This window comes from Heterodontus francisci, chromosome 20 (assembly GCF_036365525.1).
Source record: "Heterodontus francisci isolate sHetFra1 chromosome 20, sHetFra1.hap1, whole genome shotgun sequence".
Lineage (NCBI taxonomy): Eukaryota > Metazoa > Chordata > Chondrichthyes > Heterodontiformes > Heterodontidae > Heterodontus > Heterodontus francisci.
Window position 1 is genome coordinate 83,529,141 of NC_090390.1, and position 27,379 is coordinate 83,556,519.

A 27,379-nucleotide genomic window follows, 5' to 3' on the forward strand; every position below is an offset into this window, starting at 1 on the left:
AGTACTGAGGGAGTGCTACACTATTGAAGGTGCTGTATTTCTGATGAGACATTAAACCGAGGCCCTATCTTCCCTTTCAGGTGGATGTAAACAATCCTATAGCCACTATTCCGAAGAAGAGCAGGGGAGTTGTTCCTGGCATCCTGGCCAATATTTATCCCACATCCAAACATCATTAAAAACAGATTATCTGGTCATTGTCACATTTGTGGGATCTTGCTGTGTGCAAATTGGCTACTGTGTTTCCGACAACAGTGATTACACTTCAAAAAGTACTTCATTGGCTGTGAAGTGCTTTGGGGCGTCCTGAGGTGAAAGGCACCATAGAAATGCAAATCTTTCATTTTTGTTGATGTAGTTCTGGAATCCATTTACAGCCTACACTGCTACTGGTGTCAACTGAGCTGAGGTTCATGTCCGACCCTGGTTTGGCCTTTATCTGACACTCACGCATTCCTCAAGGGGTTCAACAAATCGTCAGCAGTGGGAGGAACCAGCACTGTCCCCCACCCCCCCTCACCCCCCCACCCTCCCTAACCCAGGTGAGCCAGCTGCCCTGGGTGAGATCAGTTAGTGACACAGATTAGAGATCGAGTCCTGGGACATACTGGTCTGTCTTGGTTAGATCATTGGATAAACATGAAGAATCTTCGCAGAGCCAACTCCGCATGTTTAATATAATGTGTGATGAACATTCCCTCCACTTACAGGTGAGACAGAGAAGCCACGTCACCAAAGATTCCTTTGGGAAGAGTGGAGATGTCATTCCCATGCAGTGACCTGTGTGGGAAAAGGCAAAGGTAAGTTCAAAAAGTGCAAATCAGTAGCCACATTGAGGAGTCAATCACTGAAAATATACTGAGCTATCGGAAGTCCAGATCATTCAAACATGACTACAATTTAAGCATAGAATCCCAATAGTCCAAACCCCTTCCCATTCATTCCCACTGTACACAATCCTAATGGACCCAAACCCCTTCCCATTCACTCCCACTGTACACAATCCTAATGGACCCAAACCCCTTCCCATTCACTCCCACTGTACACAATCCGAATGGACCCAAACCCCTTCCCATTCATTCCCACTGTACACAATCCTAATGGACCCAAACCCCTTCCCATTCACTCCCACTGTACACAATCCTAATGGACCCAAACCCCTTCCCATTCATTCCCACTGTACACAATCCTAATGGACCCAAACCCCTTCCCATTCACTCCCACTGTACACAATCCGAATGGACCCAAACCCCTTCCCATTCATTCCCACTGTACACAATCCTAATGGACCCAAACCCCTTCCCATTCACTCCCACTGTACACAATCCTAATGGACCCAAACCCCTTCCCATTCATTCCCACTGTACACAATCCTAATGGACCCAAACCCCTTCCCATTCATTCCCACTGTACACAATCCTAATGGACCCAAACCCCTTCCCATTCACTCCCACTGTACACAATCCTAATGGACCCAAACCCCTTCCCATTCACTCCCACTGTACACAATCCTAATGGACCCAAACCCCTTCCCATTCACTCCCACTGTACACAATCCTAATGGACCCAAACCCCTTCCCATTCACTCCCACTGTACACAATCCTAATGGACCCAAACTCCTCCCCATTCACTCCCACTGTACACAATCCTAATGGACCCAAACCCCTTCCCATTCACTCCCACTGTACACAATCCTAATGGACCCAAACTCCTCCCCATTCACTCCCACTGTACACAATCCTAATGGACCCAAACCCCTTCCCATTCACTCCCACTGTGCACAATCCTAATGGACCCAAACCCCTTCCCATTCACTCCCACTGTACACAATCCTAATGGACCCAAACCCCTTCCCATTCACTCCCACTGTACACAATCCTAATGGACCCAAACCCCTTCCCATTCACTCCCACTGTACACAATCCTAATGGACCCAAACCCCTTCCCATTCACTCCCACTGTACACAATCCTAATGGACCCAAACCCCTTCCCATTCACTCCCACTGTACACAATCCTAATGGACCCAAACCCCTTCCCATTCACTCCCACTGTACACAATCCTAATGGACCCAAACCCCTTCCCAATCACTCCCACTGTACACAATCCTAATGAACCCAAACCCCTTCCCAATCACTCCCACTGTACACAATTCCAATGGACCCAAACCCCTTCCCATTCACTCCCACTGTACACAATCCCAGTGGCCTAAACCCCTTCCCATTCACTCCCACTGTACACAATCCTAATGGACCCAAACCCCTTCCCATTCACTCCCACTGTACACAATCCTAATGAACCCAAACCCCTTCCCATTCACTCCCACTGTACACAATTCCAATGGACCCAAACCCCTTCCCATTCATTCCCACTGTACACAATCCTAATGGACCCAAACCCCTTCCCATTCATTCCCACTGTACACAATCCTAATGGACCCAAACCCCTTCCCATTCACTCCCACTGTACACAATCCTAATGAACCCAAACCCCTTCCCAATCACTCCCACTGTACACAATTCCAATGGACCCAAACCCCTTCCCATTCACTCCCACTGTACACAATCCTAATGAACCCAAACCCCTTCCCAATCACTCCCACTGTACACAATTCCAATGGACCCAAACCCCTTCCCATTCAGTCCCATTGTACACAATCCCAGTGGCCTAAACCCCTTCCCATTCACTCCCACTGTATACAATTCCAACGGACCCAAACCCTTTCCCATTAACTCTCATTGTACGCAATCCTAATGGACCCAAACCCCTTCCCATTCACTCCCACTGCATATAATTACAATAGTACAAGCCCATAACGTTTCATTCCATTGTATCGAAGTCCACTTTTCATGCACTTCCATTGGGAGCATTTCAGATCCAAGTTTAAAGTGTTCCAAGATGATCCATTTTAATCAACATTGAGCTCATTAGGTAAGTCAAATTTAAGGCTGGCGACAGTAATATTTAAGAAATGTGATCGGTTAGCTGTGAGCACTCTGTTTTTTGTTCAGCTGCTGAGTGAATGGTTCCATGGGCTGGGAGGTGGAAATGTGAAAAACTGCTGCTTCTACGTTGTTTTTTAAGTTGCCCTTCCTGTACCCTCACCACCCTCCCCAATCCCCCGCTCTCCTCCCCTGATGTTACTGTCCCCTCATTCCATTAGCTGTTGCAAAAACCTTCATCCACCAGCACTGGGCAGGCCATTTCATCATGGAGGGTGTCACAGCCAGACCTGACCCTGTCCCCTTCCTCTCTCTGTAACCTCCTCCAGCCCCACAACCCTCCGAGATCTCTGTAACCTCCTCCAGCCCCACAACCCTCCGAGATCTCTGTAACCTCCTCCAGCCCCACAACCCTCCGAGATCTCTAACCTCCTCCAGCCCCACAACCCTCCGAGATCTCTGTAACCTCCTCCAGCCCCACAACCCTCCGAGATCTCTGTAACCTCCTCCAGCCCCACAACCCTCCGAGATCTCTGTAACCTCCTCCAGCCCCACAACCCTCCGAGATCTCTGTAACCTCCTCCAGCCCCACAACCCTCCGAGATCTCTGTAACCTCCTCCAATTCTAGTCTCTTGTGCATTACCAATTTTAATCGCTCCACCATTGGCGGCTGTGCCTTCAGCTGCTGAGGCCCTAAGTTTGGGAATTTCCCCCTCCCCGCCCAAACATCTCCGCCTCCCTATCTCTTTCTCCTCCTTTAAGACGCTCCTTAAAACCTACCTCTTTGACCAAGCCTTTGGTCATCAGACCTAATGTCTCCTTATGTGGCTGGGTGTCAAATTTTGTCTGATTTATGCTCCTGTGAAGCACAGTGGGATGTTTTACAATGTTAAAGGTGCTATATAAATGCAAATTGTTTTTGTTCTTACACATCCACTTACTGGGAGGTGTGTGACTGGACTTATTGGTGAATATCCTATATTCGGGGGGTGGGGGGGGGGGGCGGGGGGTGTCATTTGAGACCTCAGTGGGGTGGTTGTCACTGAGTTGTCCCAGGCCCAGGTAAGGGTCCCATGCTCAGGGTTACGAGCCACGGCCAAAGGCGGAACCAGCACATTTTCCGTGGTGATGGCGGAAGAGTCAGAACCGCGAGGGTGAGCAGCTGCTAACAGATGGAGGATCCTTCGAGAAGAGGACTTTAAAGCACAACTGAGGAAGGAAATGGGAAATTACCTCGTGCACTTTCCCCTAGTCACATTGCTCATTCTTATGCAAGTTAAAGAATGGAAGACTCTTACGAGTAACTGAAGAGGAAAGTGCAGAACCGTGAGGCATGGAGAAATGAGCAGAGGAGCTGTTCTTGGGCACATCACCACTACTATCTTATATTCATGAGCCCTGGTTTTGTACTCCTCACAAGCAGACATACCTTCTCTATACCTTCCCTACATCTACCCTCTCGGATCCCTTCATAATTTTAAAGACCTCTATCAGGTTATCCTCAGACTTCTCTTTTTTATAAAGAGAAAAAAGCCCCAGCCTGTTCAGCCATTCCTGATAGAAGTTATAACTTCTTAGTTCCGTTATCATCGTGCAATTTTTTGGCACCTTCTCCAGTGCTTCTATATTCTTTTTTTAGTTATGTATACTCTGCATCAAATGTTGAATTAACAGGCTGTGTGCTTCAATCTCTTCTGAGCTATCATCTCACTCAGTGACAGACCAAGGCTGTAATTAGTAAGCTTTCCACTGCCAGGAGCACTCAGCAGGTTGCCAGGTGACACTGTTCCTGGGCGTTAATGAAAGCACTGGCCTGTTAAATAATCTGCCAGTTTGAAACTGAATTAAGAGCTGGACTGTTGAAACTGTTCTCTGAACAGCAGTGCAGTACACAGCATGCATAAGGGAACGTCTCCGAAAAGGTGCAAAAAACAAGGAAGGGAAAAAAAGAACCACCCACACTCACAAGTTTTTTGAAGTAGTAATACTAAATTCTATGTTATGTCTCTTGTGACACAAGGAAAGAGGTATCTGAAGTGATGTTTATTCAGAGACTAAGACAGAGAGAGATACAGAAAGGTAGACAGAGAGAGAGTGAGAATAAGGAGAGGCAGGCAGAGAGAGAAAATGATCATGCAGGTAGAGAAATTGGACAGATTGACAGATGGAGAGATATACAGAGCAAGTGGCCAACCCCTTATTCTGAGATTGTGACCCCATGTTCTAGACTCCCCAGCCAGGGGAAACATCCTCCCAGCATTTACTGTCAAGACCTTTACAAATTTTATACGTTTCAGTGAGATCACTTTTCATTCTTCTAAATTCCAGGGTGAATAATCCCAGTCCACTCAATCGTTCCTCATAGGACAATCCCCTCATTCCAAGGATCATTCTAGTGAACTTTTATTGCACTCTCTTTAAGACAAGTATATCCTTTCTTCAATAAGGAGACCAAAACTGTACACACTACTCCAAGTGTGGTGTAATTTCAGTAAGACTTCACTCTTATACTCCATTCCCGTTGTATTAAAGGCTAACATACCACTTGTTTTCCTAATTGCTTGCTTAACATGCATGTTCTGTGATGCACGTGCAATGACACCCAGGCCCCTCCCAGTTTCTCACCATTTCAAAATATTCTGCTTTTCTATTTCTTCTTCCAAAGTGGATAACTTCACATTTTCCCACATTATAATCTATCTGACATTTCTTGCTCACTCACTTAACCTGTCTATATCCTTCTGCAGCCTCTTCAAATCCTCCCCACCTAATTTTGTATCGTTAGCAAACTTGAATACATTACTCAATCATTGATATAGATTGTAAATAGCTGACAGCCTAAGCACTGATCCTTGTGGTACTTTTTTTTTATTAGTTCATGGGATGTGGGCATCGCTGGCTAGGCCAGCATTTATTGCCCATTCCTAATTGCCCTTGAGAAGGTGGTGGTGAGCTGCCTTCTTGAACCACTACAGTCCATGGTGGGTAGGTTACACCCACAGTGCTGTTAGGAAAGGAGTTCCAGGATTTTGACCCAGCGACAGTGAAGGAACGGCGATATAGTTCCAAGTCAGGATGATGTGTGACTTGGAGGGGAACTTGCAGGTGGTGATGTTCCCATGCATCTGCTGCCCTTGTCCTTCTAGTTGGTAGAGGTCGCGGGTTTGGAAGGTGCTGTCGAAGGAGCCTTGGTGCGCTGCTGCAGTGCATCTTGTAGATGGTACACACTGCTGCCACTGTGCGTTGGCGGTGGAGGGAGTGAATGTTTGTAGATGGTGTGCCAATCAAGCGAGTTGCTTTGTCCTGGATGTTGTTGAGCTTCTTGAATGTTGTTGGAGCTGCACCCATCCAGGCAAGTGGAGAGTATTCCATCACACTCCTGACTTGTGCCTTGTAGATGGTGGACAGGCTTTGGGGAGTCAGGAGATGAGTTACTCGCCGCAGGATTCCTAGCCTCTGACCTGCTCTTGTAGCTACAGTGTTTATATGGCTACTCCAGTTCAGTTTCTGATCAATGGTAACCCCCAGGGTGTTGATAATAGGGGATTCAGTGATCGTAATGCCATTGAATGTCAACGGGAGAGGGTTAGATTCTCTCTTGTTGGAGATGGTCATTGCCTGGCACTTGTGTGGCGCGAATGTTACTTGCCACTTATCAGCCCAAGCCTGGATATTGTCCAAGTCTTACTGCATTTCTACACGGACTGCTTCAGTATCTGAGGAGTCACAAATGGTGCTGAACATTCTGCAATCATCAGTGAACATCCCCACTTCTGACCTTATGATTGAAGGAAGGTCATTGATGAAGCAGCTGAAGATGGTTGGGCCGAAGACACCACCCTGAGGAACTCCTGCAGTGATGTCCTGGAGCTCAGATGATTGACCTCCAACAACCACAACCATCTTCCTTTGCGCTAGGTATGACTCCAGCTAGCGGAGGGTTTTCCCCCTGATTCCAATTGACTCCAGTTTTGCCAGGGCTGCTTGATGCCATACTCTGTCAAATGCTGTCTTGATGTCAAGGGCAGTCACTCTCACCTCACCACTGGAGTTCAGCTCTTTTGTCCATGTTTGAACCAAGGCTGTAATGAGGTCAGGAGCTGAGTGGCCCTGGTGGAACTCAAACTGAGCGTCACTGAGCAGGTTATTGCGAAGCAAGTGCTGCTTGATAGCACTGTTGATGACACCTTCCATCACTTTACTGATTGAGAGTAGGCTGATGGGGCGGTAATTGGACTGGTTGGACTTGTCCTTCTTTTTGTGTACAGGACATACCTGGGCAATTTTCCACATTGCAGGGTAGATGCCAGTGTTGTAGCTGTACTGGAACAGTTTGGCTAGGGGCACGGCAAGTTCTGGAGCACAAGTCTTCAGTACTATTGCCGGAATATTGTCAGGGCCCATAGCCTTTGCAGTATCCAGTGCCTTCAGTCAGTTCTTGATATCACGCGGAGTGAATCGAATTGGCTGAAGTCTGGCATCTGTGATGCTGGGGACTCCAGGAGGAGGCTGAGATGAATCATCAACGTGGCACTTCTGGCTGAAGATTATTGCAAATGTTTCAGCCTTGTTTTTCGCACTGATGTGCTGGGCTCCCCCATCATTGAGGATGGGGAGATTTGTGGAGCCTGCTAGTTACAGCCTGCCAACCCAAAAATGATTCATTTATTCTTACTGTCGGTTTTCTGTCCATTATTGAATCCTCAATCCAGTTAATATATTTCCCCCATTCCCATGAGCTCTTGTGCGGCACCTTATTGAATGCTTTCTGAAAATCCAAATACACCATATCCACTGGTTCCCTCTTGTTCACCCTACTTGTTCCAACCTCAAAAAAATCTAACAGATTTGTCAAACACAATTTCCCTTTCATAAATCCATGTTGACTCTGCCCAATCATATAATGATTTTCTAAATGCCCTGTTACCATGTCCCTAATAGATTCTAGCCTTTTCCCTACAGCTGATGTCAGGCTAACTGGCCTATAGTTCTGTGTTTTCTCTCTCTTCCTTTCTCAGATAGTGGGTTGAATAATTGAATTTAATTAATAATTAAATATAATAAATAATTGAAAAATAAGGGAAAGATAGATAGAGATGGGGGAGAGAGAGAGAGGAAAAGAGACAAGTAAAGGAAGAGACAGAAAGTGGCAGAGAGAGGAAGAGAGATGGGAGAGAGACAGGGAGAGAGTCGGAGAGAGAGGGACAGAGATATAGACAGGGAGAAACAGATAAACAGGACAGAGTGAGAGACGAATGTAGAAGGCAGAGAAACTGCGGTAATTGGCTTAAAGGAGGAGCATTGGAGCAGAATGTAATACAATTTGATCTCAGTAGCCTGGACCAGTGAGAGAGAGAGAGAGAGCGAGAGAGAGAGATCGGGGGTGGGTGGGAGTGGGTGGAGGTGGCGGGTGGGTGTTGGAGATGTTGGGGTGGGGGGGGGGTGGTGGTGGGTGGTGCAGTGAGCATCAGGGAAGACCCAGACCCAGGATTGGATTCAGCAGTGATGCTCTCCATGTTCAAATAGCTGACCTGGACTCACTGCCCTGGGCTTGAACAAGAGGACTGGTCAGTCAGGGTAGAAAGGGAGTTGGGTCCTTCTGCAACTGTACACCAGCAGGAGGGCAGGAAACGGGGAATAAACACAACTTGCAATGCTAGAGGTTAGAATGGATGAAAATAAACTTCCTGGGTAAAACATCATTTTAGAGACACTCCCTTGCCCTTCCCCCCTTCAGGCTCTGACCTGCTGTCACTGCCCAGCCTCCCGGTCACTCAAAGTCAGTCGACACTACATGAAGGAGATTGTCTTTTAGACAGGCAATTAGTTACCATCACAGATTTGTCCCCACCTCTCCCTCCCACTGCAGCAGGCTATCCTGACACTAGATATAGGCAGCTCTGGCTGCTACTCATACACAGATGCTGCACACACTCAGTCCTGAGTGACTCGCTCTTTTAATTCCTCATGCGTTTATTTATTTTCACTTTCCTAGCTTTCTCCCCTCCCCCTCCCACCCCCACTAAGATGCGGGCTGTTGTTGGGATGTAGTCACTGTAAGCACTAAGCCACTAACCTCCTCACAGGCTGCTGCCCTTCTGCACTGAAAAATTCCTGTCCCCTATTGTTTCCTCGTCCCCTATTCTTTGAGTGACATCAACAACAGCAACTTATATTTATATAGCATCTTTAACATAATAAAACATCCCAAGATGCTTCACAGGAGCATAATCGGACAAATCTGACACCGGGCCACGTAAGGACAGGTGACCAAAAGCTTGGTCAAAGAGGTAGGTTTTAAGGAGCGTCTTAAAGGAGAGAGAGGTGGATATATGGAGAGGTTTAGGGAGGGAATTCCAGAGCTTGGGGCCCAGGCAGCTGAAGGCACGGTCGCCAGTAGTGGAGCAATTAAAATCAGGAATGCACAAGAGGCCGGAATTGGAGGAGCTCAGAGACCTTGGAGGGTTGCAGGGCTGGGGGAGGTTACAGAGATAGGGAGGGGTGAGGCCATGGAGGGAATTAAAAACAAGAATGACAATTTTAAAATCTGACGGTTTGCCGTACCGGGAGCCAGTGTAGGCCAGCGCGCACAGGGAGTGATGGCTGAGCGGGAAATGACGTTTTCAATTTAGTGCCAAATTAGGGACACGTCGATCAAGGATTGAAAGGTGACTGCAACAATTTGCTTCATGTTGAGATCTGAGAGCTGGCAAAGAGGTGAGATGTTCATCCCCTAGTCTACGCCAGCTAGGAAGCCAGTTCCCAAGCAGCAGCGTGTTGCACCCAGTTACTGTTGGATACAAGGTTTAGTGTCAGTGTACACAGGAACAGGAGGAGGCCATTCAGCCCCTCAAGCCTGTTCCATCATTCAATTAAATCATGGCTGATCTGCACCTCAACTCTGTTTACAAGTCTTCGATCCATATCTCTTAATACCTTTACCCAACAAACTCTGTCAATTTCAGTCCTGAAATTGATCCCCAATATGCAAGGACTTTTTGGGAATTGAGTTCCAAATTTCCACTACCCATTGTGCTTCCTGATCTCCCCTCAGGAATGGTCTAGCTTTAGTTTTAAGATTATGTTTCTAGTTCTGGACTCCCTCAGCAGAGGAAATAGTTTCTCTGTATCTACCCCATCAAATCCTCATCATTTTAAAAGCTCAATTAGATCAACGACTAATTTTCTAAAGTCAAGGGAATGCAAACCAACTGTGCAATATTCCCTCCTGATTTAACACTTTAAGCACTGAAATCATTCTGCTGAATCTGCACTGTTTCCCCTCCAAGGCCAATCTATCTCTGCTGAGGCACGATACTCAACTGTTTCTGAGCCACAACTGGTCGTTTACAGCTCTCGGGAAAGAACGGTTCTTCTGACTGTTTGTAGGAACATTGCAAAAGCATTCGTGAGGATGACCTCATGTCGCAAACACACTCTTGCTGAACGAATTTATGACACTGCTCTTGATAGACCTGGACTTTCCAATTAGTGTTAATATAGCACTGGGTTTAACTCATTGACTGAAGAGTTGAGTGTAGCACCAAGACCCACAGGACAAGACACTGCTGATGTTGAAGAGAGTTAGGGAGAAGAGGAGGTGATTGGGTGACCCCCGCACCACCGCCACCCCCCTCATCCCCCCCACAAAGCTCATGGTTTTAAAGAACTGAAGATTGTTGGAGGAGGTTGAAGACTGAGGGAGGTGAAGAATTCCACAGTTCTCAGCTTCAGGGAAAGAGAGAGTGAGGAGTCTTGACTGTAACACAGTGAGAATGCAGGAAGGATGAAGGACAGTGTGGAGTGGGTTTTGGAGCTCAGTAGGAACAAGAGGGGAAAGTTGAAAGGAATTCCGATCATTAGAGAAACAAAGGTTTGGATAGAGACGAGAAGGGAGAGAGGAATCACTTATCGGAAGTTAAGTTCTAGTTAGGTGTCAGCCTTCCTCTTACAAACAACAGGATATTGAAACACAAGCTTTGCGACAACTTGATCATCACTTAAGTTGCATCCTTTTGTCTTAAGCTCAGCTTTTATCTCCAAATGGACTCGCCACAAATAGGATTACAACTGACCCACAGCAACACACAGAACAATTTCGATGGGACACGGAAAGATTGAATTCATGCCACTCTCCTCTCATAAACATGGGCATTGCCCGAAAATGTTAACCATCTGCCCAAAGCTCAGACCAATGGCAACTCTGTTCCTGCTCTCCACTAACAGTATCTCCAATCAACTGGGCTTCTCATTACAAAGAAGTCATGTGAACCATTACCCATTAATCTTTTACTGAACTGCAGTCTTGTGAACTTTCTTTTTTCAAATATCCGCATTGTGTGGTGATTCACTGAATAATACAACTCAGAAGGCGGCTATTCGGCCCATCATGCCTGTGCCAGCTCTTTGAAAGAGCTATCCATTCCCCTGCTCTTTTCTCATAGCCCTGCAATATTTCTCCTTTTCAAATATATATCCAATTTCCTTTTGAAAGTTACTACTGAATCTGTTTCCACTGCCCTTTCAGGCAGCACATTCCAGATCATAATAACTCAAAGGAATTCTCCTCATCTCCTCATTCGTTCTTTTTCCAATTATCTTAAATCCATGTCCTCTGGTGACTGATCTTCCAGTCAGTGAAAACAGTTTCTCCTTATCTACTCTATAAAAACCCTCCATAATTTTGAACATCTGTATTAAACCATCTCTGCTCTAAGGAGAAAATACCAGTTGTTCCACATATCTGAAGTCCATCATCCCTGGCACCATTCTTTTGTTTATTCGTTCATGGGATGTCGGCATCACTGGCGAGGACAGCATTTATTGTCCATCCCTTGAGAAGGTGGTGGTGAGCTGCCTTCTTGAACCACTAATGACTTTGCAGTGGTTTGATAGGCAATTTCAGAGGGCAGTTAAGAGTCAACCAAATTACCGTGGGTCTGGAGTCACATGTAGCAGATTTCCTTCACCTAAAGAAGAACCAGATGGGTTTTTACAACAGTCGACAATGGTTTCATGGCCATCATTAGACTAGCTTTTAATTCCAGATTTATTAATTGAATTCAAATTCCACCTTCTGCTGGGGTGGGATTTGAACCCATGTCTCCAGAGCAATACCCTGGGTCTCTGGGTTACTAGTCCAGTGACAATACACTACGCCACCACCTGCCCATAACTAGTAAACCTCCTGTGCACTCTCAAAGACCTTGACATCCTTCCTAAAATTTGGCACCCACAACTGATCACAACACTCAAGCTGAGGCCTAACCAGTGATTGTTTGTACGAAGATGGTTAAGTGTTTTCCAGTTGGGACTTACAGGAGCCGAAGAGAGTGGAGACCCTGGAATGCAGAGGCAGGGATACATCGTAAGGAATTGTAACTGAGAATCCTGGAGTCAAAAATAAAGAGGGGGAGAAAATGCAACAGTTAGATGCTGGAAAATAAAACTTGACTTTGTCATCGTCTTGTGAGGCGTCCAACACCCCATGTTCCCTGTGGCTCAGTGAGCAGCACTTTCGCCTCTGAATAAGAGGCGATATCATTGAAATGTATAAAATTCTTAAAGGGCTTGAAATGCTGAGAGGCTGCTTCCCCTAGCTGCAGAGTCTGAAACCAGGGGGCACAATCTCAGAGTAAGAGGACGATCATTTAGGACTCAGATAAGGGAACGTTTCTTCACTCAGAGGATTGTGAATCTTTGGAATTCTCTACCTCAGACAGCTGTGGATGCTCTGTCGTTGAGTATATTCAAGACTGAGATCAATAGATTTTTGGATTCTAAGGGAATCGAAGGAATGGGACCAGTGCAGGAAAGTGCAGCTGAGGTGGATCAGCCATGGTCTTATTGGATGGTGGAGCAGACTCAAGGGGCTTTTTAACCAACTCCTGTTCCACTTTTTTATGCTATGAATCAGATCACGGGGTTTGAGCCCCACTTCATGAGACTGGAGCACATAATCCAGGCTGACACTCCCCGTGCAGTACCGAGGGAGCGCTGCACTGTCAGAGGTGCCACCTTCTGGATGAGACTTGAAACTGAGGCCACATCTTCAGGTGGGTGTAAAGTAAATCCCACAGGACTGTTTGAAGAAAAGTAGGGGGGAGTTCTTACATGGGAGCCTAGAGAGCGAGTTAGATGTACAGCAATCAACCCAACAGCCAATACAGATTTGGTGTAATAATTTAACATAACAGATTTGGCTTCGATTTCAAGGTAGGGAGTTGTCAACCCTCCTGAATTGCCCTGGAGTCTCCAGGAATGCAAGATTAATCTCTCAGACACTGTTGCACTCAAAACCCATGAGGAGAAATATCATGGGAGCATTAAAGAAAATAGCGGCGTGGTTTTTAATATTTATTAGTTGTAAAAGTATTGGGATTTGGGGGCAAAAAAGGACTGTTCAATCGGGTGAGGAAGTTGGAGGGCAGGAGGTCATGTGATACAACCTCCAGGACTACATCCAACTGGAGTTGGCGACCCTGGAAGGGTGACTGTTGTCTATGATGCATTACCACTATTCATTGTTACTTACAGTGTGGTCAGCTGGCTCATGTTGATGAAAGACGTATTGGTCAAGGAACTGATCTGGTTGTTGCTCATGTCCCTGGTGAGCAAAGAATGAAATGATTAGCATCACCCATCGAAAACCACGGGGAGGGCGAGATTGGCTTAGAGAGGCTCGAAGCGACAATTGGCCCAGCCTCCCATGTCTCATTGGAAAGTAGCCACAGCTTGGGAGGCATTCGCACCAGGGTCAGAGGGCAGGTTGACCTCAGGTTGTACCTCCAGATGTCACAGCACAGCACTGAGTCCAAGTGGTAAGGTTCCTCCCATCTGACTGTATCCAGAAAGCTCACCACACAGGAACAGGAGGATGAAAGAAAAGATCACGGTTCATCTAGTTCGGATTCTACCATCCTGACAGTCACATGATACAATGATAATGGAGTTATTGACTAATCACAGCGATCAATCTCTACCAATGAGTCTACAACAGACCCAGACATGAGGTGAGGAAAACCCCCAGTGTCACCCGTTTCTCTCAAGCAAATTGCTGCACTCATCACACGCCACGTCTCAAATTACGCAGATACTGGATCCCCAAAATGTTATTTTCTGAAAGGAATTTATCTAACGTGCATTTGAATGAATCAATATTATCTACTTCCACCGTCTCCCTAGGGAGTCTGCTCCATAGATTGACCACTCGCTCACTGAAATATTGTTGCAGCAGATTATGTTTGACTTTGTCCTCCTTTAGATGCATTGGGGAGCTGAATTCCCTCACATTCCCACCCTGTCCCTTGCCATCAGGGCCTTAGATCATTCCGGTATGCTGTCTCTGGTCACGAGCAAGGCACAGGCTTGACCTCTGCTCCCAGAAAGGGACTGGGGCCTCTGCAGATATCTGGTACCCATTGAACAGACAAGGGTGATGTTGAGGCACGAATGTCCCCATTCACCTTATTGTCTGGGGCTCGGACCTATTTCAGGGGGCAGACAGCAATTATAATGGGGTCTCCATTGCCCCTTGTTGCTCTCTGCAACTCCTGGGATTTTTCAAGGCCATAAAATGGGTCATTGTAAATCAAATTGACCCTTCCCATTTCCCAATTCGTTTGTTCAGAACTGTTCCTGGAAATGCATTGTCTACCCCCTACGCCCAAACACACTCCGCTCTACCCCCCAGCCCAAACCCACTCCACATCACCACCCCACCCCCACCCCCACCCCGTCTCCCTAGGATACCTACACCAGCTGCAGATGTTTGAAGGTGCAGAGTACAGTGGGAACTGAACTGAACTGGTTACCATCCAGGTACCTGGAAGATAAAGGATAGAATTAGGGCTGGTGGAATTTATGAATGGGGTTGCATTCAAATACAATTACACCCATTGGTTGACACAGGTAACTGCCCATGTGCTGCTGAAACCCTCATCCTGCCTTTGTTACCTCCTTGACTATCCCAATGCTCTCTTGACTGGCCTCACACCTCCATAAACTTGAGCTCCTCCAAAACTCTGCTGCCCGCATCCTAACTCGCACTAAATCCCATTCACCCATCACCCACTTTGCCTGCTGACCTACATTAGTACAGGGCCCAGCAATGCCTCAATTTTGACATTCTCATCCGTGCTTTCAAATCCCTTCATGCCTCATCCCTCCCTGTCTGTTATCTCCTCCAGCCCGACAACACTCCAAGATCTCTGCGTTCTTCCAATTCTGGCCTCTTCCACATCCCCAATTTTAATTGCTGTACTACTGGCGGCTGTGCTTTCAGCTGCCGAGCCCCTAAGCTCCAGGATTCCCACCCTCATCCTCTCTGTCTCTCTCTTCTCCTTTAAGATGCTGCTAAAACCTACCTCTTTGACCAAGCTTTTAGCCACCTGTCCTAATATCTCCTCCTTCTGCTCAATGTCAATTGTTGTTCGATAACTGCACCTGTGAAGCACCTTGGGGCATTTTACAATGATAAATGTGCTATATAAATGCAAATTGTTGTTGCTGATTTGCAGGGACCAGGAAGATAGGAGTTCAATCCCTAGTCGGCACTGCATTGGACAATCCCAGATGTGTGGGGGGGATCAAGTAGAACTATTAAACCTCCAGGATTGTCCTGGATCGATCTCCAGAACACCGCTGTGAACGATGAGGGGAAAAAAATCATCAGGGCATTAAAAAAAATTGAAAGATGATGGGGAAAATGGCTGTTTGACTAAGTCAAAAATCGTCCAATCAGGTAATGAAGAGGCTGTTCGCTTTCCTATCGGCTGTGGGTAGGCAGGTGCCGCGAGGATGGTGTCAGGCGACCAATGGTGGCAGCATGGGGCGGAGCTTTTGAAGGTCATGTGATAACGTCTCCAGGACTACCATTAGAATTAGAATTTTTTAGAATATTACAGCGCAGTACAGGCCCTTCGGCCCTCGATGTTGCGCCGATCATCTGACCTACACTATTCCATTTACATCCATCTGTCTATCCAATGACCACTTAAATGCCCTTAAAGTTGGCGAGTCTACTACTGTTGCAGGCAGGGCATTCCACGCCCCTACTACTCTCTGCGTAAAGAAACTACCTCTGACATCTGTCCTATATCTTTCACCCCTCAACTTAAAGCTATGTCCCCTCGTGTTTGCCATCCTCATCCGAGGAAAAAGACTCTCACTATCCACCCTATCTAACCCTCTGATTATCTTGTATGTCTCTATTAAGTCACCTCTCCTCCTCCTTCTCTCTAACGAAAACAACCCCAAGTCCCTCAGCCTTTCCTCGTAAGACCTTCCTTCCATACCAGGCAACATCCTAGTAAATCTCCTCTGCACCCTTTCCAAAGCTTCGACATCCTTCCTATAATGCGGTGACCAGAACTGCACGCAATACTCCAGGTGCGGCCTCACCAGAGTTTTGTACAGCTGCATCATGACCCCGTGGCTCTGAAACTCGATCCCCCTACTAATAAAGGCTAACACACCATATGCCTTCTTAACAGCCCTATTAACCTGGGTAGCAACTTTCAGGGATTTATGTACCTGGATACCAAGATCTCTCTGCTCATCTACACTACCAAGAATCTTCCCATTAGCCCAGTACTCTGCATTGCTGTTACTCCTTCCAAAGTGAATCACCTCACACTTCTCCGCATTAAACTCCATTTGCCATCTCTCAGCCCAGCTCTGCAGCCTATCTATGTCCCTCTGTACCCTACAACACCCTTCGACACTATCCACAACTCCACCGACCTTCGTGTCATCCGCAAATTTACTAACCCATCCTTCTACACCCTCATCCAGGTCGTTTATAAAAATGACAAACAGCAGTGGCCCCAAAACAGAACCTTGCGGTACACCACTAGTAACTAAACTCCAGGATGAACATTTGCCATCAACCACCACCCTCTGTCTTCTTTCAGCTAGCCAATTTCTGATCCAAAGCTCTAAATCACCTTCAACCCCATACTTGCGTATTTTCTGCAATAGCCTACCGTGGGGAACCTTATCAAACGCCTTACTGAAATCCATATACACCACATCCACGGCTTTACCCTCATCCACCTGTTTGGTCACCTTCTCGAAAAACTCAATAAGGTTTGTGAGGCACGACCTACCTTTCACAAAACCGTGCTGACTATCGCAAATGAACTTATTATTTTCAAGATGATTATAAATCCTGTCTCTTATAACCTTTTCCAACATTTTACCCACAACCGAAGTAAGGCTCACAGGTCTATAATTACCAGGGCTGTCTCTACTCCCCTTCTTGAACAAGGGGACAACATTTGCTATCCTCCAGTCCTCCGGCACTACTCCTGTCGACAATGACGACTTAAAGATCAACAACAACGGCTCTGCAATCTCCTCCCTGGCTTCCCAGAGAATCCTAGGATAAATCCCATCTGGCCCAGGGGACTTATCTATTTTCACTCTTTCCAAAATTGCTAACACCTCCTCCTTGTGAATCTCAATCCCATCTAGCCTAGTAGGCTGTATCTCAGTAATCTCCTCGGCAACATTTTCTTTCTCTACTGTAAATACTGACGAAAAATATTCATTTAACGCTTCCCCTATCTCCTCTGATTCCGCACACAACTTCCCACTACTATCCTTGATTGGCCCTGTTCTAACTCTTATCATTCGTTTATTCCTGATATACCTATAGAAAGCCTTAGGGTTTTCTTTGATCCTATCCGCCAATGACTTCTCGTGTCCTCTCCTTGCTCTTCTTAGCCCTCCCTTTAGATCCTTCCTGGCTAGCTTGTAACTCTCAAGCGCCCTAACTGAGCCTTCACGTCTCATCCTAACATAAGCCGCCCTCTTCCTCTTGACAAGCGCTTCAACTTCTTGAGTAAACCACGGCTCCCTTGCTCGACAACTTCCTCCCTGCCTGACAGGTACATACTTATCAAGGACACGCATTAGCTGCTCCTTGAATAAGCTCCACATTTCGTTTGTGCCCATCCCCTGCAGTTTCCTTCCCCATCCTACACATCCTAAATCTTGCCTAATCGCGTCATAATTTCCTTTCCCCAGCTATAATTCTTGCCCTGCGGTATATACCTGTCCCTGCCCGTCGCTAAGGTAAACCTAACCGAATTGTGATCACTATCACCAAAGTGCTCACCTACATCTAAATCTAACACCTGGCCGGGTTCATTACCCAGTACCAAATCCAATGTGGCATCGCCCCTGGTTGGCCTGTCCACATACTGTGTCAGAAAACCCTCCTGCACACACTGGACAAAAACAGACCCATCTAAAGTACTCGAACTATAGTATTTCCAGTCAATATTTGGAAAGTTAAAGTCCCCCATAACCACTACCCTGTTACTCTCGCTCCTGTCGAGAATCATCTTCGCTATCCTTTCCTCTACATCTCTGGAACTATTCGGAGGTCTATAGAAAACTCCCAACAGGGTGACCTCTCCTCTCCTGTTTCTAACCTCGGCCCAGACTACCTCAGTAGACGAGTCCTCAAACGTCCTTTCTGCCGCTGTAATACTTTCCTTGATTAACAATGCCACACCCCCCCCTCTTTTACCCTCTTCTCTGTTCTTTCTGAAACATCTAAATCCCGGAACCTGCAACATCCATTCCTGCCCCTGCTCTACCCATGTCTCCGAAATGGCCACAACATCAGGATCCCAGGTACCAACCCATGCTGCAAGCTCACCCACCTTATTCCGGATGCTCCTGGCGTTGAAGTAGACACACTTTAAACCAAGTTCTTGCTTGCCAGTGCCCTCTTGCGTCCCTGTAACCTTATCCCCTACCTCACTACTCTCAACAGCCTGTACACTGGCACTGCAATTTAGGTTCCCATTCCCCTGCTGATTTAGTTTAAACCCCCCCGAAGAACACTAACAAATCTCCCCCCCAGGATATTGGTACCCCTCTGGTTCAGGTGAAGACCATCCTGTTTGTAGAGGTCCCACCTACCCCAGAAAGAGCCCCAATTATCCAGGAAACCAAAACCCTCCCTCCTACACCATCCCTGCAGCCACGTGTTCAACTCCTCTCTCTCCCTATTCCTCTCTTCGCTAGCACGTGGCACAGGCAACAACCCAGAGATAACAACTCTGGTTGTTCTCGCTCTAAGCTTCCACCCTAGCTCCCTGAATTTCTGCCTTAAATCCCCATCTCTCTTCCTACCTATGTCGTTGGTGCCTATGTGGACCACGACTTGGGGGTGCTCCCCCTCCCCCTTAAGGATCCCAAAAACACGATCGGAGACATCACGTACCCTGGCACCTGGGAGGCAACACACCAACCGTGAGTCTCTCTCGTTCCCACAGAACCTCCTATCTGTTCCCCTAACTATGGAGTCCCCAATGACTAATGCTCTGCTCCTCTTCCCTTTTCCCTTCTGAGCAACAGGGACAGACTCTGTGCCAGAGACCTGCACCCCATTGCTTACCCCTGGTAAGTCGTCCCCCCCAACAGTATCCAAAACGGTATACCTGTTGTTGAGGGAAACGGCCACAGGGGATCCCTGCACTGCCTGCTGGTTCCCTTTCCTTCCCCTGACGGTAACCCATCTACCTACTTCTTTTACCTGAGGTGTGACTGCCTCCCTATAACTCCTGTCAATAATCCCCTCCGCCTCCCGAATGATCCGAAGTTCATCCAGCTCCAGCTCCAGTTCCCTAACGCGGTCTGCGAGGAGCTGGAGTTGGGTGCACTTCCCGCAGATGCAGTCAGCAGGGACACTCTTGGCGACCCCTACCTCCCACATTCTGCAGGAGGAACATACAACTGCCTTTACCTCCATTCCCACTATTCTAGATTCCCAATAAATCTACTGAAAAACCAAACGAAAAAAAAAGTCAAAACTTGTTCGCTTAGCAATCCGACGGACTGAAGTTTTAAATAAAAAGCTTACCTTATCAACACCCTAGAGTCCTTTTTTTTTGGTTAGAGGAGGAGGGTGGGTGGGAGACACTACACGTTGGTAACCCTAGGATCAGGCGAGAACTGTTAACGGGGGTAGAGAATTCCAAAACTCACAACCTTTGAGTGAAGAAATTCCTTCTCATCTCAGTCCTAAATGGCTGATCCCTTATCCTGAGATTGTGTCCCCTACTTCTAGACCCTCCAGCCAGGGGGAACAACCTCTCAGCATCGACCCTGTCAAACCCCCTCAGAATTTTTCTAAATTTCAATGAGATTACCTTTCATTCTTCTCAAGTCTAGAGAATATAGCCCCATTCTACTCAATCTTTCCTCATAGGACAACCCTCTCATCCCAGGAATCAATCTAGTAAACATTCCAGGCAACCGTATCCTTCCTTAGATAAGGAAACCGAAACTGTACACATTGCTCCAGGTGGAGCCTCACCAGGGCCCTGTCCTATTGTAGCAAGACTTCCTTACTCTTATACTCCAACCCCCTCGTAACAAAGGACAACATGCCATTTGTCTTCCTAATTGCTTGCAGTACCTGCATGTTAATGATTTGTGCTTCATGTACAAGAACACCCAAATCTCTCAGCATATGAATATTTAAAAGTTTCTCTCCATTTAAAAGATATTCTGCTTTTCTATTCTTCCTACCAAAGTGAATAACCTCACACTTCCCCACATTATACTCCACCTTATTGCCTACTCACCTAACCTGTATATATCTCATTGCAGCCTCTTTGCATCTTCTTAATAGCTTACCTTTCCACCTAGCTTTGTATTGTCAGTAAACTTAGATACATTACTCTCAGTCTCTTTGTCTAAGACATTAATATAGATAGTAAATAGCTGAGGCCCCAGTACTGATCCTTGCAGCACTCCACTAGTTACAGCCTGCCAACCTGAAAATGCATTGTTTATCCCCTAATCTCTGCTTCCCGTCTGTTAACTAATCCTCCATCCATGTTAATATATTACCTGCAACCCCATGAGCCCTTAGCTTGTGTAGTAACTTTTTATGTGACACCTTATCAAATGCCTCTGGAAATCTAAATATACTACATCCACTGGTTCCCCTTTATCAACCCTGCTAGTTACATCCATGAAAAACTCTAAAAAAAAATTATCATACATGATTTCCCTTTTATAAGACCATGTTTACTCTGCCTGATCATACTGTGATTTTCTAAGTGCCTGTTAATACCTCCTTAAATAACAGATTCCAGCAACTTCCCAAAGTCTGATGTCAGGCTAACTGGCCTGTATTTCCCTGATTTCTCTCTCTCCCTCCTTTCTTGAATAGCGGTGTTACATTTGCTTACTTCCAATCTGCTGGGACCGTTCTAGAATCTAGGGAATTTTGGAAGATCACAACCAAACTAAACTTCAAAAAAGTACTTCATTGGCTGTGAAGCGCTTTGGGACATTCTGGGATCATGAAAGGCACTATAGAAATGCAAGTCCCTTTTTTGACTATTTGCTTCTCTCTCTGTATTTTTGTCCTTGGCAGCAATTTTAACCAATCTGCACAGTTTGAAACTGACGTGGAAAGTAAAATCGTGCGGGCAATCCGATTGAATCAGTTTTCCTACAGTACAAATTATGGCAAAATTAACCCAATGCATTTGAATCTTTTTCTCAATCACTCAGTTTTTCTCTCTATCTGTTTTGTGTGCACTGTTCTACTCTACCTGAGAGTCACTGTCAGAAACTAGTGAAGATGCATCAATTGAGCGACAATCTGTTCACTGCAGTATGACAAAACACATGCGCATCTAAGACAAGGCAGTGAGTGAGAATCCAATTCTCACGGTGGGTTCCATCTGATCCCCTCTCACTCACAGTTCAGTCACGTTCTTCGGGATGCCTTTCGGCAGAGATTTCAGGTGCTTGTTGCTGCAGCGGACGACAGTCTCCAGGCAGGTGCACTCCGTGGGACACTGAGGGCGAGGGACGCAGCTACTCTCCTCATAACCTGCAGCAGAGACCACAGCTTCACATCACTGACATTTATTCTGTATCTAACCCCGTGCTGTACCTGTCCTGGGAGTGTTTGATGAGGACAGTGTAGAGGGAGCTTTACTCTGTATCTAACCCCGTGCTGTACCCTGTCCTGGGAGTGTTTGATGGGGACAGTATAGAGGGAGCTTTACTCTGTATCTAACCCTGTGCTGTAACTGCCCTGGGAGTGTTTGATGGGACAGTGTAGAGGGAGTTTTACTCTGTATCTAACCCTGTGCTGTAACTGCCCTGGGAGTGTTTGATGGGACAGTGTAGAGGGAGCTTTACTCTGTATCTAACCCCCCACCCCGTGCTGTACCTGTCCTGGGAGTGTTTGATGGGGACAGTGTAGAGGGAGCTTTACTCTGTATCTAACCCCATACTGTAACTGCCCTGGGAGTGTTTGATGGGGACTTTTGATTGCATTGCACAGCTATAAGACCCTTCACTTTAATGAGCACAAATGTTCACAAAATAAAAGTGAACAACATTATTTACCCCCAACATCAAAGCAGGTGAATTTTTACCTTCTTCACAGCGGAAGTCCTGATAAGCCACATCCTGTAGTGGGATCTCTCTCAGGAAGTCTGGCTTCTGGCACCGTGGGTTTCCACTGACTATCTTCCTCTTCCTCAGCCACTCTCCCAGCCAGGCCAGTTGGCAGTTACAGTTGAAGGAGTTTGCCAGGAGATTGCTGCAGTCAGAGCGTGGGAGAACATTTAATATGTGAATTTGCAACTTTCTGTGTAAGAAGCAGCAAGGGGAGTGACTGGTTATAAGTCCGTGGGTGTTTGCACATGTGCATGTGTGTGTTCATGTGTGTTTATGTATGTGTGCGCTGGAAGATAGAGGTGATAAACCAGGAACAATACTTTCAGATATGTCAGGGCAGAAGGTGAGTGATGTGGAGGGCAGGTATAGGAGAGGTGCTCAGTGTTGGCATCAAGTACTCCCATGTTAAATGAATGTAGAGGAAGCCTATGTTCAACAATGCATGTGTGTGTGTCTGCATTTCAGTGCATGTAAATGTGCAAGCGTCATAGAGTCATATATGGCATAGAAGGAGGCCATTCAGCCCATCGAGTCCATGCTGGCTCTCCACAGAGCTGTACAGTCAGTCCCACTCCCCGGCTCTAACCCCTTGGCCCTGCAAGTCTATTTCTCTCGGGTGGCCATCCAACTTCCTCTTGAAGTCATTGATCGTCTCCACTTCCACCACCCTTGTGGGCAGTGAGTTCCAGGTCATTACCACCCGCTGCGTAAAAAAGTGCTTCTTACATTCCCACTGCATCTCCTGCTCAAAACTTTCAATCTGTGTCCCTTAGTCCTTGTACCATTTAATAATGGAAACAGTTTTTCCTTGTGTAACATTTAAGCCTGTCATAATCATGTACACTTCTCTTAAATCTCCCTTCAACCTCCTTTGTTCGAAGGAGAACAAACACAACTTTTCCAACCGAACCTTGTAACTAAAATCCTCCATCCCTGGAACCATTCTGGTAAATCTCCTCTGCATTCTCTCAAGGACCCTCACATCCTTCCTGAAGTGTGGTGACCAGAACTGGATGCAATTCTCCAGTTGGGGCTTAACCAGAGCTTTATAAAGGTTCAACATAACTTCACTGCTTTTGTACTCAATGCCTCCATTTATGAAGCCCAAGATCCCACATGCTTTACTGACCACTCTCTCAATATGTCCTCCACCTTCAAAGATCGATGCACATGTACCCCCAGGTCCCTCTGTTCCTGCACACTCTTTAGAACTGTGCCATTAAGTCTATATTGCCTCACCCTATTCCTTCTGCCAAAATGCATCACCTCACACTTGTTAGTATTAAATTCCATCTGCCACCTGTCTGCCCATTCTGCTAGTCTATCTATGTCCTGTTGCAGACGGTTCATATCATCCTCACTTTTTGCCTCACCTCCAAGTCTGGTGTCATCAGTAAATTTTGAGATTCTACACTGTATTCCAAGATGTGTGTATGTTTGTGTGTAGAGTACATGCATATAGAGTGATTGAGGTGAATCACGTGGATGCATTTAAGGGGAAGATAGATAAGTACATGAGATGGAAAGGAATTGAAGGATATGGTGATAGGGTGAGATGAAAAGGGGTGGGAGGAGGCTCGTGTGAAGCATAAACACTGGCATAGACCAGTTGGGCCGAATGGCCTGTTTCAGTGCTGTAGATTCTGTGTAATTCTTTATAATACGTGCCTTTCTACCGTCCAGGGTTGCTAAACGGGTGTGGGGGGGATTTGAATAGCCGCCTGGGCTGGGACGATCGCAATTGGTGGCACTGGTGATGGTGGAATTCTCGAGAATGTCTATTTTATTTGGCCAGCTCTGGAGGCCTTCACCCAATATGACAACCATTCACTGCACTCACGGATCAGCTGAGCCTCCTGCTGATACCTCCAGGCTGCATTCCTGCCAGAGAGTCAAAATTCCAGCACGAGTATTTGAAACTAAAGTGTTCGAATTCTTCAATCCAAGGATTGAAAATTCCTGGTGGAGAGGGAAAGTATTTCTATTTATAAAAGTTCTAGCTTATTCATGGTGAAGTAGAGTTACTCCTCGTGTAATCAGGGCCACAATCTACCTTGTACCGCCAATAACCGAGAGCAAAATAACCCCCCGTACAGAACGAGAGATGAACTGATGGATGCAGCCTCTCTGTGTACTCACAGGGTAGAGAGCGAGTGCAGGGTGTCGAAGGCAGCTGGTGTGATGGTGGCGATGTGATTGTCGTACAGCGAGAGCAGACGGACCGCACTCAGTCCCGTGAAGCTGTCATTGTGGATACAGTTGATGCGATTATTCCTCAACATCCTGTGGGAATAAGGAACGATAAGTTCTTGTAAGAATGTCTGCTCAGGGATGGTTAGCGATCGATTATTTGAAGAGAACTAACTAGATGAGCAGGAACAATTACTGACCCATAGAACGCATTACACGTAGACATTGGCTAATAAAGTGCCTGCTAATCTCTATAATAGATCTCCTGACTCAAACAGTGCTCACACTGAGCAAGCTGGGGATGGCACGTTTGTCCGTCTTTATGTTTCTCTCTCTCGCTCTGTCTTAGTCTCTTTGTATTTCTCTCTCTTGGTCCCTGTATTTGTCTTTCCCTTCTTGTTCTCTCAATTTTTCTCTGTCTCTTTGTGTCTCTTTCTTTTCTCAGCATGTGCCGACCAACCATTAGCCTCCGACTGACCTCCAGATGTACCTTACAATTAGTCTCTGACTGACCTCCAGCTGTACCTTACAATTAGTCTCTGACTGACCTCAGAATGTACCTGCCAACAATTAGGCTGTATCTCTCTCTTCTTGTGTCTCTTAGTTTCTCCCTGTGTCTCAGCCTCTCTCTCTCTGTCTCTCTGTGCGTGTGTGTGTTTGTAGAGACATCTCCCTTCAGGAAAAAAAACAACCAATCTACAATCTGTAATGAGTAGAAGCTCTCTAGGGTAAGCTGAGCTGTACTGGGTTGCAATATAACACCAGATATTGAATTTTTCTGTAATTCACTCTGAGTATCCGAGTAATAATCAGCAGTCCATCACACAACCAAAAATGTTCCTTGAACTCGCACATCACAAAATCAATACATTGTCCAGGTCCTGTGTCATGTGACATCTTTAAACAACAACAGAAATGGAATCAAAGCAAAAGGATGAAAGATTGATTTGAAAAAATCACTGCCACATATGTTATATTTATAAGTACATTCATCCATCTATATAAAAGTCTTACATCTGGTGCATTCGCCATACTTGAGAGTATCACACCTGCAGTCTGTGGCACTCTTGTACCTGATTAACTCAAATATCATTCGTAAAACATCCATGTGACCTCACAATGTGCCTCTGACCGAGCTCAGGATGTGCTTTGCAGCAATTAGCCCCTGATTGTCCTGAGGAAGGTGCCTTATAACATCCTGCCTTACAAAATTGACCTCAGAATGTGCCTTACAACAATTAGCCTCTGACTGACCTCCAGATGTGCCTGCAGACAATTATCCACTAACTGACCTCATGTTGACCCTTCTGAGCAGCCTGAACACTGTCGCCTCCAAGTCACAGTCCATCCACAGGGACTGCAGTAGTTCAAGAAGAAGGCTCAACTAGGAATGGGCAATAAATACCAGGGTTGCCAATGATGCCCACATCCCAAGAATCAATAAATAAAATGCTGTGACTAATAATAAATAGCCCCAAAATACCTCAAAGAGTCAATTCACAGCAATTAAGCCTGGTGGCATTAAATGGACTGTCTACCTTAAACCTTAGCAGCAGCATAATACACTGTGCATTACATGCTATAAAACAGCAGTCCCATCCCCGACTACAATGAGCATTGACTGTGGATAACACTCTCGCCTCTGGGTCTTTTTCAGTCGGGTTAGTGTGGGGAGAGAGATCAGTATTTCCTGCTCCCAATATCCAAAGATCCCAGCTGGAAAGGGCAGGTAAGGACAGGCTTCTCAATCAGCCATGATGCCCTTGCAGTAGAATAGCATACCAACACTGACATGCTTAGCTCACGCGTGAATCATGGCATTTCAGGTGAGGTATTGTGGGAACCCCCATCACTCAATGACCCTTCACTACTAATGGTTAATACAACACGACTGAGGTGAAAACTAACAAAGCATTTGGCCAGGGAAACAGACATCTTGCTTGGCCAGCTGGCAGTCTAAGCATTAAGAATAAAACCTGCCAGTGGACCTGTTGATGTACTTACAAAGTTCTTAATCCATCAAGACCCCTAAACATCCCACTTCGAATGGAATCGAGCTGATTGGCTGTAAGGTGTAATTCACTGACGGAAGAAGCACCTTCAAATGTTCCATCCTCAATTTCCACAATCTTGTTGTTGCTCAGGTTTCTGGGAAGAAAGAGAAATGGGTCTTAGATCAGAGTGAAACATATGTGTGTGTGTTAGTGTGCGAGGGTGAGTGTGTGTGTGTGTGGGAGGGTGAGTGTGGGAGGGTGAGTGTGGGAGGGTGAGTGTGTGTGGGAGGGTGAGTGTGGGAGGGTGAGTGTGGGAGGGTGAGCGTGTGTGTGTGTGGGAGGGCGAGTGTGGGAGGGGGAGTGTGTCAGGGTGAGTGTGTGTGGGAGGGTGAGTGTAGGAGGGTGAGTGTGGGAGGGTGAGTGTGGGAGGGTGAGTTTGTGTGCGTGTGAATGTGGGAGGGAGAGTGTGTGTGTCTGAGTGTGTGCGAGGGTGAGTGTGTGTGTGAGGGTGAGTGTGTGTGTGAGGGAGTGTGGGAGGGTGAGTGTGGGAGGGTGAGTTTGTGTGAGGGTGTGAGTGTGTGAGGGTGTGAGTGTGGGAGGGTGAGTGTGGGAGGGTGAGTGTGTGTGTGTGTGAGTGAGTGAGGGAGGGTGAGTGAGTGTGTGAGAGTGCGGGAGGGTGAGTGTGTGTGAGAGGGTGAGTGTGTGTGAGTGAGTGTGGGAGGGTGAGTGTGTGTGTGGGAGGGTGAGTGTGTGTGTGTGTGTGTGGGAGTGAGTGAGGGAGGGTGAGTGAGTGTGTGAGAGT

At 46.5% G+C, this 27,379-nt stretch overlaps 1 protein-coding gene across 5 annotated transcripts in view; it reads right to left on the reverse strand.

Annotated features, from left to right (window-relative positions):
* LOC137380790 (slit homolog 1 protein-like) overlaps window positions 1-27,379 on the reverse strand; it is a 382,190-nt gene that overhangs the window by 107,517 nt on the left and 247,294 nt on the right. For all 5 annotated transcript variants that reach the window (XM_068053147.1, XM_068053145.1, XM_068053144.1 and 2 more), the window contains 8 exons: window positions 26,588-26,731; window positions 24,533-24,676; window positions 22,369-22,535; window positions 21,683-21,815; window positions 14,700-14,768; window positions 13,479-13,550; window positions 12,263-12,334; window positions 709-780 (listed from right to left, as the gene is read on the reverse strand). In XM_068053147.1, the coding sequence (XP_067909248.1) occupies window positions 709-780; window positions 12,263-12,334; window positions 13,479-13,550; window positions 14,700-14,768; window positions 21,683-21,815; window positions 22,369-22,535; window positions 24,533-24,676; window positions 26,588-26,731 (873 nt within the window). The remainder of the gene's footprint in view (window positions 1-708; window positions 781-12,262; window positions 12,335-13,478; window positions 13,551-14,699; window positions 14,769-21,682; window positions 21,816-22,368; window positions 22,536-24,532; window positions 24,677-26,587; window positions 26,732-27,379) is intronic.